The sequence below is a fragment of the Leptosomus discolor genome, chromosome 6, assembly GCF_034619465.1.
Source record: "Leptosomus discolor isolate bLepDis1 chromosome 6, bLepDis1.hap2, whole genome shotgun sequence".
NCBI classification, from domain to species: domain Eukaryota; kingdom Metazoa; phylum Chordata; class Aves; order Leptosomiformes; family Leptosomidae; genus Leptosomus; species Leptosomus discolor.
In genome coordinates this window covers 13,948,056-13,960,285 of record NC_141396.1, presented here as the reverse complement: position 1 = coordinate 13,960,285, position 12,230 = coordinate 13,948,056, and the positions used below count along the sequence as shown (strand labels likewise).

Genomic DNA, 12,230 nt, shown 5'->3' with positions numbered 1-12,230 from the left:
GAAGACCAAATTATGCAATCCTCAATCACATTGATATTCCCACTTATCACACCCTGGACAAAAACCTAGAGAGACAAAAGAAGCTTACTAAATACAAAAATTCCCTACTACTTCTTGGGTAACATTCACACTATCATCTCTACGATGGGCTGTATGATGTAGTGTCTTTTGGCTCACCGAATGTAATCAGACCAGTTTTAAGCCAATATTCTCACCAGGTACTCGATTTTATTATTGATTTTTACTGTCCAGAACAAGAGACTATAGAGTTAATGTGATTTGGTTGGAGCAAGACTTTAAGCTTGCTATCCACAAGCAAACTGGCCAGCCAGGACATGTGATACATGCTCCTCCAGATGATATCTGGCAGTGTATGCACTATAAAAGAAACACTAGCTTTGGCATTCATGTGGAGAAGCTGATGGATTGGAATTATTTTCTGAAGTAATATGAGAAGCTGGAGCTGATTCTCTGGTGTCTGTTTTATTATGTATGGCCTAGTTCTGCTGAGAGCTCAGGTATGTAGTGTGCTAGAGGAGACTGAAGATCTGAGGTAGAATAATTGGTAACTATGACACTCTCCGGGAGCAGTGTGCAAGAGCACACTTTGATTTATACCCACTGCTAAAATTAACTTGGATAAAGTGACATTATAGTTTCCTCTTCAAGCAACTGGGGACAGATATTACACTCTTACAGAGCAATACAACCCTGCTTTCCCTAACGCTGTTAATAAATTATTGGAAGAGCTGAATGATTTAAACAACGCAGAGCTTTACAGTGAGCTGGCTAAACAGACCACAGCAAGTCCATAATTTCCTCCCCACCAGCATGAGATCATTTCATGGCCTTATGGTTTGTAAGATAGATAGCAGTAGGAGGAACATGAAAACGATTACTCTAAGTATGTCAGAGGCAAGTCACAGAGCACAGAATCATAGAATGTATTGGGTTGGAAGGTACCTCTAAAGGTCATCTAGTCCAACCCCCCTACAATAAGCAGGGATGTCTCTAACTAGGTGAGGTGGCTCAGAGCCCCATCTAGCCTGACCTTGAATGACTGAGCACGGATGGACTGAGTTTATGGTTGTGAACAGACAAGATGGAACACTATGTCCTATGCACCCAGATGTCCAGGTCCCCAAGTAGATCCTCCCTTCTGACAAAGTCCAAACCACCATGACCTTCGCTGGGGCCAATTTTTACACCGAGCTTGTTTAAGCAATTGCTTACCGATAAATGGTTCACATCTGCAGTGGTGTAAGTCCATGTATCTCATCTGACTGCTCTACACTTAAACTGGTTGATTCTGGCTAAGGAATAGGTCCACTTAACACTCCCTGAATCACACTGAAGAAAACAAAGGAGGCTTCTAAAAGAACAGTATCACTCACCTCGACTTTGGCTTCTTCCTCTTGTGGAGGCAGATGCTGTGAACAGCAGTGAGAAAAAAAAGCAATATTAGGCTTTACTGCCTGTGACATCTCTGAAAATGAACACATGGATCTTGCTCAGAGTGCTCAGATTCAGACAGTAACCTTCTTTACTTGGGGCACAGTTACGGGAATTGAACCCTTACAGTTTTTACCAGCCTTCCTTTAGACCATGAAGTGTCTTAAAGACTAAGTAGCACCTTCAGCATTTCTGGACCAACTGCTGTTTCTTTTTGTACACATAAATGTTGTTCATAGATGGTGATCTCCCATTTCAACAGCCAAAAGGACACTAATAGGCCTGTTTACCCCACTCACCAAGGCTGGACACCATGAAACCCTGCCTTCTCTCTGAGCCAGAAAGACAGACCGATCATGTTGTTTCACTGTCTGCACTGAGTAAAATCAGCAGCTTAGAGTTTGGACAGGGCAAGTTCACACCTGCTGACAATATTCAGTGTAAATATATCACTGGATAGTCAGTTCATCTTTCCATATAAACATGTTGAAGCCTAGAAGAGAGCTACTGGAAGAACATATCCAGCAATGGCTCAAAATCCTAAGACTCTGGGCTTTCTTGCTTGAAGCTGTTCTCCCAGCTATGGGGCGAGGAGGAAATGTTACAGAACATCCCAGGTCTATGTTCTCCTGTCCATGTCCTGTGCCATATGGGGAGCATCACAAAAGCAGCTGAGGGTAGCAGATATATGGTATGCACCCTCTGTTTTAATTTTATCATCAGCTGGACACTCTGTTGTCAGCTGTTAATGTAAATCTCAGCTCCTCTGAAGTCATGGAACTGCACTGGCTGCCCAATACAGAGGCAGCATAGGTAAAGCAAGACACAGTAATGTGCAAAATGCCACCGTAGTCACCATCATACATGACCTTGCCATAATATTTAGAGGAGTAGCTCTAAAAAGAACATACCAAACTCTTTTCTTGGAAACTCAGGAGAAGAGTTGGCACTGGAGCTCCCTGCAAAGAACAGAATGGTGTTCATTAAGACTTTGCACAAGATCATTAAAAACTTTCGAAACACGTCTTCCTGGTAACTGTCTAATCCCAGTGGGTAACAAACATTTCCATTAAAAAAAAGAGCTATTCAGGATTACATGGAAGAGCTGCTAATGTCTTTCAACAAAAATATGCCAGAACTCATTTTAGAAATGAGCATTACTATAAATAGGACTTAATCATTAAAATGTGTCCCTGATGGTTTATTTCCTAGCAAAACCACAATAGGATTCTTGTGCTATTTGGGACAATCCTGCATTAACGCAGCCTCAGAGTACACTACACATTGCCTGCTTGCTTTGGCATGTTCTGTGATACCTTCGTACGTTGCATGGCGGTTGACATAGGTTTTTCTTTCAAATGTTGAGCCAGGTGATTTGGTGAGAGTAGAGCTGGGAGACTGGGTTTGTCTGTAGCCAGAGGATGACGACGAATTCAATCTACCACTTCCACCTACAGGTAAAACAAAAAGCCCTCAACAAATTTAAGATATGCCCTGGATATACTCCCTGGATGCCCTAGGTGATTTATGTTATTCTTATGAGATGCACAATAAAACCAGGAATAAATCTGGCTCTGGTTAGTGCTGGGTTTTGGGTTTTGGTTTGGATACAGATCCACCTGTAAACTCAAGTGTCATATGACACAGGCCACAAAAGCTGGGAGACTGTTAAGCCAAACTCAAAGTGCTGAAGGATGCAGTTCATGAGATAAGGGAAAGCAGAGATGAGTCCATTTCCCTTCCAAAGCAGCTATCCACACTCTCACTTAGTCATGCCTTAGTCAGTCCATTGATTGAGGTATGTATCAGGTCCAAGGCAGCCTGGAGGTTGTTAGTGGCTGTTCTATTTAGAAAGAGGAAAGAATTTCCCTCCTAATTCACATCAGTCCTGTGAAGAAAGAACTGAGCAGTCAAAACTAATGTGTTCATACCCTTGTATGAAAGCTAGTGCTGCAAAAAGGGAGCCCTGTGATAAAGTGCAACAGATCGACACTGATCAGCAGGATCAGACTGGATATCGTTTACCCACCCCTGCAAAAAGAGCTTGCCCTTGTGATCTCAACAGAGTGTTTTCTTGCCAACTTTCCCCTGTACAAGGACCTGTTTTGTTCTGTAACTTTTCCACTTAATTCAGCAGAAAGAACTACTGTGACAAGTTGGCCTCTGTCAGAGGCATTCTGCAAGCAGAGTGGGAAAGCAAAGATTAGAAAATGCTCTATGAAACTTCAAGAGCCCATTATCTCTACAGTTCAGATTCTTTTCTCTTCCTCCACACACTGATAAGAAATAACAAGGAAGATGGCAATCCTGCACAGTCATCTGAGATTGCAGGCCAGTATTCAGTTCTCAAACTGGTGCCAGTCCAGACAATTAGACTGACATCTTCACTGTAGTTAGTTCACACCTGCCCTGAGGCAAAGTGATTCCACGCTCTGGCCTTTAATTGGTATGAAGGCGTCTGTCAGTTCTATTGGGTATGGCTAATTCTCCTGTTGAGCTTCCAAACTGCACTTCACTCCCTCTAGTTTGTCAGCTCTTCTGGAGCTTGGAGAATGTTTTCTACCGAGACAGTTATACAGTCTGTCCTACTGGGGACAGAGGGAGGGGTGTGCCAGAAACCTGGCTAGGAAGCTTATTCTTCAGAAAACTTTGCTATGACAATCTAAGAGCTGGGCAAAGAATGCTGTTAGAGAAGAATCCTGTTTTTAAGGAGTAGACAGCACATACTGATTTAGCACGGCCAGAAAATCTGGCACAGTGTTCAAATTGCTAAAGCCACGTTGTTCAATTGCTAAAGCCAAAATGTTTTCTAGGAAATTCTTTAATATTATTCTATCCTCACTAAGAGCAACAAAAAGATGAATCAAAACTGTCTTTTGAACAAAAATGCTCAGAAAGATTGTGATTTGGAAATCCTGTAAGAAGGGATATTTCATTTCAGAATGACTTCTTTACAACAGTGGGAATGGCATTTTTTGTTGTTGTTCTCCTGAAATCAAGTTTTCCCTGTGGAAAATGGGAATTTTGCCATTTACTTACCCATCCTCACACCCAGCTTTAGGGAAGGAATACCTTTTCTTTGAGTATTTGCCACTTCTACTTTTATAAACGCTGTTTTCCTTACCTCTGGCTCATCCTACTTCCCTGCCTGAATCTCTCCTCAGACCATTTCTGCTGCCTTTTCTAAGTTTCCTCACTATGCAATGTCTTCATTCCTTACTTGAAGTCACATAGCTGCTGCCATGGGTGTAAGACCTCTTTTCCACTCCACTCCCTCCAGCATGGGATGATGTTTTGAGCCCACTGCTGCTCCCTCCTTCTGGAAGAGATGAGCACAAATGAGACATTCTCTCAGGGTAAAAGATGAGAAGAGTAAGGACACTGTGAGACAGGCAGGAGGTTCCCAAAGCTGTCCTCACACTCAATTACAAGTATAGCTTCATGTCTGGTGAGATACCAGAACTGCAGAGAAGTGTCTCGGCAGAGCAGGTAAGCATTCACACTGCAAACCCAGCAGGTTTGTATTCAAGTTTTGCTCCATACATAGACTAAAGGATACTCCTGTTAACCCTCATCATAAACGAGATAGTGCAATTTCTTTCCAACACAGCTGCAGCAAGCTAATCAAGAATATGGTGGTATAAAGAGCATGAGGGATTCTTCCCTACTTGGTACTTGTACTTGCCTACAGAAATCACCTGTGACATCTGATACTACCCAGAAAGATTCATTCACTGTTGTCAACTGTGTAAGATGACAGGGGAATATACAGCAGCCTCAGCAGTGGAAGCTGCAGACCCATCACTTTTGACCCTCGTCCCCAAGAGACAGTTACTACTGGAGACCCTACATCTGGCCTTAAACCCTTGGAAAGTCTGGTCTACCAGTCTTAGTGGACTGTGCAGCTTTGTTTCTGACAATACCCAGATAGGTCCCCACATGCTGCTCCTTCTCTCCACTAACAAGTATTTCGGGAAAGGCATTTCTGAAAATAGCTTCTCTTTGGATGCAAGTCTTTCTGCACTGAGACCTGCTGCACCCAGGGATTTACGGAAATAATGCAGCTAATAGCACGGCAGGGCACAGAACATGGAGCAGAAGTAATATAATGACTGACAACTACTTACTGGGTGGTAAGGACGTCAGTCTTGTGGTTACAGTCTCTGTAATAACTGAGGAAAGAAAAGGGTGCAGAAGTAATGGCATGTTAATATAGCCAAACAAGATCAATGTTCTACTTAATTTCCATGGAAGAGCATGACTCTTCAAAGAAGATCGACTCATTTAAGTCCCTGAAGACCACACTGCCTGGGGGCTGCAGTCTCATCAGCACACAATGCTGTGTCTTAGTTTGCAGGCCTTTCTAACTGTAGAGTAACTGGGAACATCACTGCCATGAAAGATTTCTGGGCACTTCTGAACCACAGCCATTGCTGTAACAGCAAAGGCCATGGACAGACCCCTTACTAGCTTCCTACTAGCTAATTCCCCTAACACCAGCAGGAAACTTATCCTCTGTTTTATACACAGCCAAAAAAGATAGCTAAAGAACATTTTCTAGGCCATGCAGCCATTGATATCAGGGATAGGAGGAGAATTCAAATGTCTGCACTACTACCTAGAAATGTTACCACAGGACAATCATCTGTGGTTAAACAATCAGGACACAATACATGTCTCTAAATGTCTGATCTCGGCCCATTCTATTCCTTACTCTGACTTGAACAGAGAGACCAGGGACAGGCGCAGAATTTAGTTCTGGACCTCTGGTCAGCATTTGATCCCTTACAAAACTGGGCATTTGCTTCTGGGATTTTTGGTGTGTGACATAAAATTAAAAAATATTCTCCTTACGTCTTTCAGTAACTTCTGATCCGTCTTGCCTTGTTTTCTTTGTTACAGAATCCATACCATTGCCACCTGCAGGGAAAGCAGAGAGACTGCACTCAGAGCTCTGTGAATAGTAGGAGATGACAACAGCTCTCCACAAAGTCCCACCACTTTTCTCCCTTCAGCTGGGGAGTAGACTGCCGGGAAGACACCTATACCAGGGAGTTTATGCCTTCCCAGAGCCATGTGAGTATCACTAATAGACCAGCACCACTTGCCTACAAAACTGGATGCTGCATAATGCAGCAGAGCTGAAACAGCAGGAGGGGTTGTAAAGCCAGTAGGTGAGTTAGGGGCAATTGAAGCAAATCCACCCAGTGCTGGAGAAGTTCAGACCTGGATCTATATTCAGACTTTGTGGCACTACACTCTGGTATCCAGTTGTGCCTCTATAAAGGCTTGCTCAAAACCACAGGATTTGCCACTCCTACCCATCTGCTCTGGGTAGGACTCAACAGTACAGGGTTAGAAATGCCAGCAGTTGCAGGAGTAAGCTACCTGCACCGTGCCAGTACTGCCAGAAAAACCTAAACAGAGAAACTGTTGCACTGTGGACAGTAATACTGTGCATTCTCAGAGTACATTGATGCTAAAGCCACAGCACTGACTAGTGAAGCAGAGAAGCACTGGAGGTACCTTTAAGCTAGCTATTTTCAGCAGCAAGGAACTTAAGGTAGGAAGTGCTTTATCTTGCTTTACAGGCAGAGCAGATGCTTTGGAGGCCCTGTTTGTGGCTTTGGAATGAGATCTAATTTAATGCCAGCTCAGGTCAGCCTACACAGTATTGGACTCACTGCTGTGAATGCTGTGTATACTCTTCTTCATGACTTGAATCCCTCTCTAGTCAAAATTACAATCCCTTGCAGAGATATGACTGTCTGCCAAGGCAGGAATACCACAAAGAAAAGTTGTGATTGTGGAAAAGAAACATCAGCTAGAAGAGAAAACACTCCTGTCAGAAGGAAATATACAGTTGCTCACTCCTAGTCTCACTAACATAACGTTTCATCTTGTGCAGTTGCAAACAATGAGAAGGAAGAGATTTTAATTTACACACAAGGTGATAATAGGCCAAAAGTCTCCCCTGCATTTGAAGATTCCTTTTTAAAACTGAAGGCCCAGCTGTACCAAAAACTACACACGTAACAGGCTGAATCTAAAAAAAAGCTTTGGGCAAAATTTCTTCCAAGTTTTAGAGCCCAGCTTAAGGCAGAACCCAAGACAGTGCCCTCCAATTCAGCTACCATTTGAGTTTGATCCTCATGCTTCCACTTAACCTTCTGCAAAGTGTCTATCCCTTGATATTACACTTGTACTGCACATCCATAAGTAATGACACAAGGCAGGTTGCAACAGACAATCTGCAGGAATATCTGAAGTTCAGATTCAGTTCTGTCTTTGAGCACCTCCCACTATTCCCCGAGCTGGACAGGAACAATTTGAGTGTAGAAGGCACACTCTCAGTCAATTCACTTTAGCTACCTATCACAGACTCAGCTGAACTTTGCAGAGAATACCCACAGTGCCCACAGCCCTCACTCTCTGCACCTCAGACCCTGAGCTTGGCTAAAGTAAGTGGGGCTCCTGAGGCCACATCCAAGTCCTTACACAACCTTGGCGGTAGGATACTACCCATCTTTACAGTGCTTCTAACACTGGGGATTTCCAAGGGATTATCCAGGGTGTTGATCCCAAGGCATATGCAAGACTGGACCTATACGCATTAGGAGAGTTCCTCCTCCAGCAGGATGACTCCAGTCCCCTGCAATGGAAGGGTTCCCAGTCATTCACTCCAAGGAAAGGCACTATTTCTGTTACTCTTCCTTATTGCATCAACAGCAGAAGCATCTTTCAAGCTCCTTCCCTAAAAACAGATACTGGAAGCTGTTGTCTAGATGCCAGCACTGTTGGCTTTGCCGGTGTTCTTGGCAGGGAACACAGCTTTGCATTTGGGAACTGCTTTCCTACTGCGTTGTAGCCTCAGAACTCCACTTCCTTTCTGCTATTGGGAAGCAGTGCTGCTTATGCATCCTCGAAGAGGCCAGCACCGCCATGGAGTGAATGCATCTTCTACATCTTTGCCTTCCCTTGAGAAAGTAGAATATCTTGCTCTGATACCAATCCAAAAAAAAACCCCAAGATGTTAAACCACATCTTCGGAGCCACACATGCCACAGCCCAGCCCCAGCGCATGGTGCATTTTGATCTATGTTGCATGTGTTTGCCACATGAATGCAAAAGCCAACCCAGGCTCCACCAGGCTGACTGAGCTGGATTTCCATTATCTGCCAGGACTGACTCACTTCACCAGCTCCTATCTGGATTCACAAAGACATAGCTGTGGGCTATGTCTGTGGCAATGCAATAGCGCTGTTGAATCAGAGAAGCCACCTGCAATCATCTCTGAGCAACAAGCAGGAACTTGTGAAGTAGGATCACTCCCAAACAGTGCAGGCAGCATAAGACAGGGCAACCCTACGGCTGCTTTAACATAAGCTCAGGGGTTGTAGTGCACTTGTGGCAGACCTTAATGGCACTAGAACCAGGAGAAGTCCAGCACTGCCACACTTGTGCACACTGCTTCCCCTCTGCACAGCACTGAAAAGCAGGATAGTAACAGCTGCCCAGCTTTGCAAGGCATGCTTAGATCTGTGCTTTCAACAGAAGTCCAACACTGCAGGGTGCCCCCTGCACCCCCTGTTCCACCTAACTGAAGTGCAGCACATCAGCAAGGATGCTAAGCCAGTCTGAGATGGGATATTCAAACCTCTCTTATTATTTTAGAATTTAGGTATAGTGTGCAATGGTAATAAAGTTTATTACAGGCATTTTTCAAAGCAGAGGGGAATGGCCACCAAGATGTATTTTAATGGAAAAATGAAAGTAGGCACGTTTCAGATTCTTTTATTCTTCCACAATGTCCTTGCAGTTTTCATGTCAGAATGCTGTTATACTCTCACAGCACATCCTTTCAGCTCTCTCCTCCCTCCATTAATAAGGCTCCTGCTGTGAGACACTCCATTAGGAGAAAGAGGCACCAGCAGGTGCTGAGATTAATAATATTCAACATCAGTGGAACCCTTTGATCATGAATACTCTGAGACTCAGTAGATGCCTCCAAATCATGTCACTGACTATGTTAAAAGCAAACGCCATATCTGCCATAATACCAAATGTCTGTTAGGGTGCTCCTTCCTCTTAATCAAACCTTTCAGGTGCCACGGTCATGGGACTAATAGAACTGATTAAAAAATGGTCCCTTATTTCTCTTTTACCCCACAGTCTAGGAATCTGACCTTCTCATTCTGCTTCAAAAGCTGTTCGTTTACAGTTATTCTACCAAACCCAACACAGTCAGAATCAAATTAACCAAATCTGCTCATTTTGTAGACTCACTGAAATGATGTTAATGCCAGGGAAGCAGCTTAAATGCCCAACAAAAACTGGATGTGCCGTAGGAACCAAATTCTGCTCTGCCCACAACCTGTCCTGCTTCTTTGACACCAATATGTGTTCATTTCCCACAGCACAAGCAGGAGCACTGCCCAGACTTCACTCTGCACTGCCAGCTGCCTTCCTTTCAAAAATGTGTCCTTGCTGTCCCTACTGAACTGTGCTACCCAAAGAGAAAACGGCCAAAGCAAGGCCATTCTGACCTGCACAAGCTTCTCCCCTCTGGCACAGGAAGGGAGACAAACAACCTGATATTATACAAAATATGTGCAGAACAGGAAAGTGCTGCTGTCATCATTTCACAGATGAAGAAATTAGCCACAGAAGGACAAGTAACTTCCCCAAAGTCACTCTACAAGTCAGTCTAAGGACAGGAAAAGAAGACAGGTCTTTTACCTTATGCTACTATGTTCAATCGCTAGACCTGCCGCAGAAAGGATTCAAACTGCTTCTCAAATGACTTTTCTGACTTACTGTGACAAAGCTTCAAAAACGCCTTACAGCGCCTCCTAATCTTCTATGACAAAAATGTGGCCCAAAGTCCATAATCAATGAGTCACTGCTGATAAATAAACCCACCTGTCTGAGACAAAGCAAAGCTTATCCATGGCAACCCAGCCTTTCAGTCAGAAGCAGTTCCAGGCATTCTCAGGACTAGAGATCAATTCCTTAATATTACAACGTGAACCAGCACATTTCAGATCTGCTCAGTTTTAAAAGCAGCCAACAGATGATATGCAATTCACCATGCTGGTACCCTTGCAGAACAGAGAACATTCAGCTAAACTTTATCTATTTGCACAGTAGTTTCACAAAATGCATTAAAAATAGACCCAGAGCTTGGCTTCACATTTCTTATCTCCCAGCAGGTATACTCCTTTCACTTGATACTCACTTTAAAAGAGCTGTATTCACTGACAGATACAAAACCAAAAAGACCCAGCTCTTACACAATCTTATTTTTACATTGTATTCCCCACAGAAAAATGTAACAACTCCTCTAATGTGCCTGAGAATACAGCCTTGTTCTTCAAGGAATCTGGAAGACAGAAAAAAAAGGATACTTTTTTCTTCTCTCTCTTTTTTTTTTTTTTTTTTTTTTTTAGCAATGTAACTTACCTGGAGTGCTTTGGTTACTGAACTGAGAATCTGTTTTTCTCCTCAACCGTTTCCTTTCTACCAAAATTTGCCACCTACACTTTATATCACGTCCTTCCAAAGGTGTGTGGAATCTGAGTGATCATCCAAAAATGTTCACCTCTTCTTTATTTAACCTGTTTTATTCTCACCCTTCTTCTGCTTTTCTATTCCTGTGCTCTTAAACAAGTCCCAACAAAGGCGTGTCGTGGTTTCCTGCCTCACCCTACCCTTCCAATTATCTGACACTCACTGGAAAAAAAGATCTGCCTCCAGGAATTAAACTTCATTGAAAGAAAAAATGCTCCTACCTATTTGCTCAGGTAGATTAACTATTTAGATCCCAGACAGACAAAGGTGTGACGGCTTATGCCAGGGAAAATGAACAGTCATGGCAGTACTTTCTGATACCTGATCTGAGATCTGTTTTGGCATTTTCTCACAGGAAGTTACACAGCACCTGCTGATGTCTCTGCAAAGCTGGCTGCAAGCTAAGTGTATTTTGCTGCTTGCAATACAAGGGGCTAAGGGCCCAGCTAGTACAGACTGCCTGAAAACCGCTCAAGTCAGTGGTCTGAACTGCCTTGTCAACCCCATAGTACTTATGCTCTATTCATAAAGCAGCACTATTAATAAGTAAAAATACACCAAACTGGGTAAGGAACAAAGCTTTTTCCATGTATACCACCCACAGACTTCTCACCGAACAGGAACTGGAGCAGAAGAGCAGCCATGGTGGGTCAAAGAAAAACTCCATCTGGCTCACAACCCTGTCTTCCACCATGGCCCATTTTAACAGGCCTGGAAAGACGACGTGAACAGAACAAGCATACGCAGATATTTTTCTGGTCTACATTGGAGATTTCCAAAGTCAAAAGCAGCAGCATTGCAATCATTCATTGACTGATATTCTCCATTAATTTGTCCAATTAGTCCTTGAATCTGCACAACATTTCAGTAGGTTCAGTGTCCTACGGCTTAACTATACCTTGTGTAAAGATTTTTCCCCCCTACTGAACATGACAGTGTCATTTGGTGCCCTGTGCTTCTTTATAAGAATCAGAATTCACCTTGACTTCTCTCACCCTACACAGATTTTGATTCATACCACTGAATGGGAAAGAACTTGACACTTCATGTATATTTTTGCACAGACCTTTCGAGTGATTGTAGCTGCATACTGTCAAGATCGCACTCTGTTCTTCCACAGTGGAAATTTCCAAAGGTGTGCAGGGACATGGCTGCTATACAGCACTACACTGCTGCTCCAAAGGCTGCGCCCCGAGCTAGTTGATGGG

The 12,230-nt window shown here is 43.4% G+C and overlaps 1 protein-coding gene across 2 annotated transcripts in view; it reads right to left on the bottom strand.

The window, feature by feature from the left end:
* COL17A1 (collagen type XVII alpha 1 chain) overlaps nucleotides 1-6,361 on the bottom strand; it is a 36,718-nt gene extending 30,357 nt beyond the window's left edge. For both annotated transcript variants that reach the window (XM_086466847.1, XM_086466848.1), the window contains exons 1-6: nucleotides 6,307-6,361; nucleotides 5,580-5,624; nucleotides 4,673-4,771; nucleotides 2,769-2,903; nucleotides 2,364-2,411; nucleotides 1,395-1,430 (exon numbers count right to left, since the gene is read on the bottom strand). In XM_086466847.1, coding sequence (XP_086322973.1) covers nucleotides 1,395-1,430; nucleotides 2,364-2,411; nucleotides 2,769-2,903; nucleotides 4,673-4,771; nucleotides 5,580-5,624; nucleotides 6,307-6,361 — 418 coding nt within the window. The remainder of the gene's footprint in view (nucleotides 1-1,394; nucleotides 1,431-2,363; nucleotides 2,412-2,768; nucleotides 2,904-4,672; nucleotides 4,772-5,579; nucleotides 5,625-6,306) is intronic.
* Nucleotides 6,362-12,230: the final 5,869 nt, after the last annotated feature.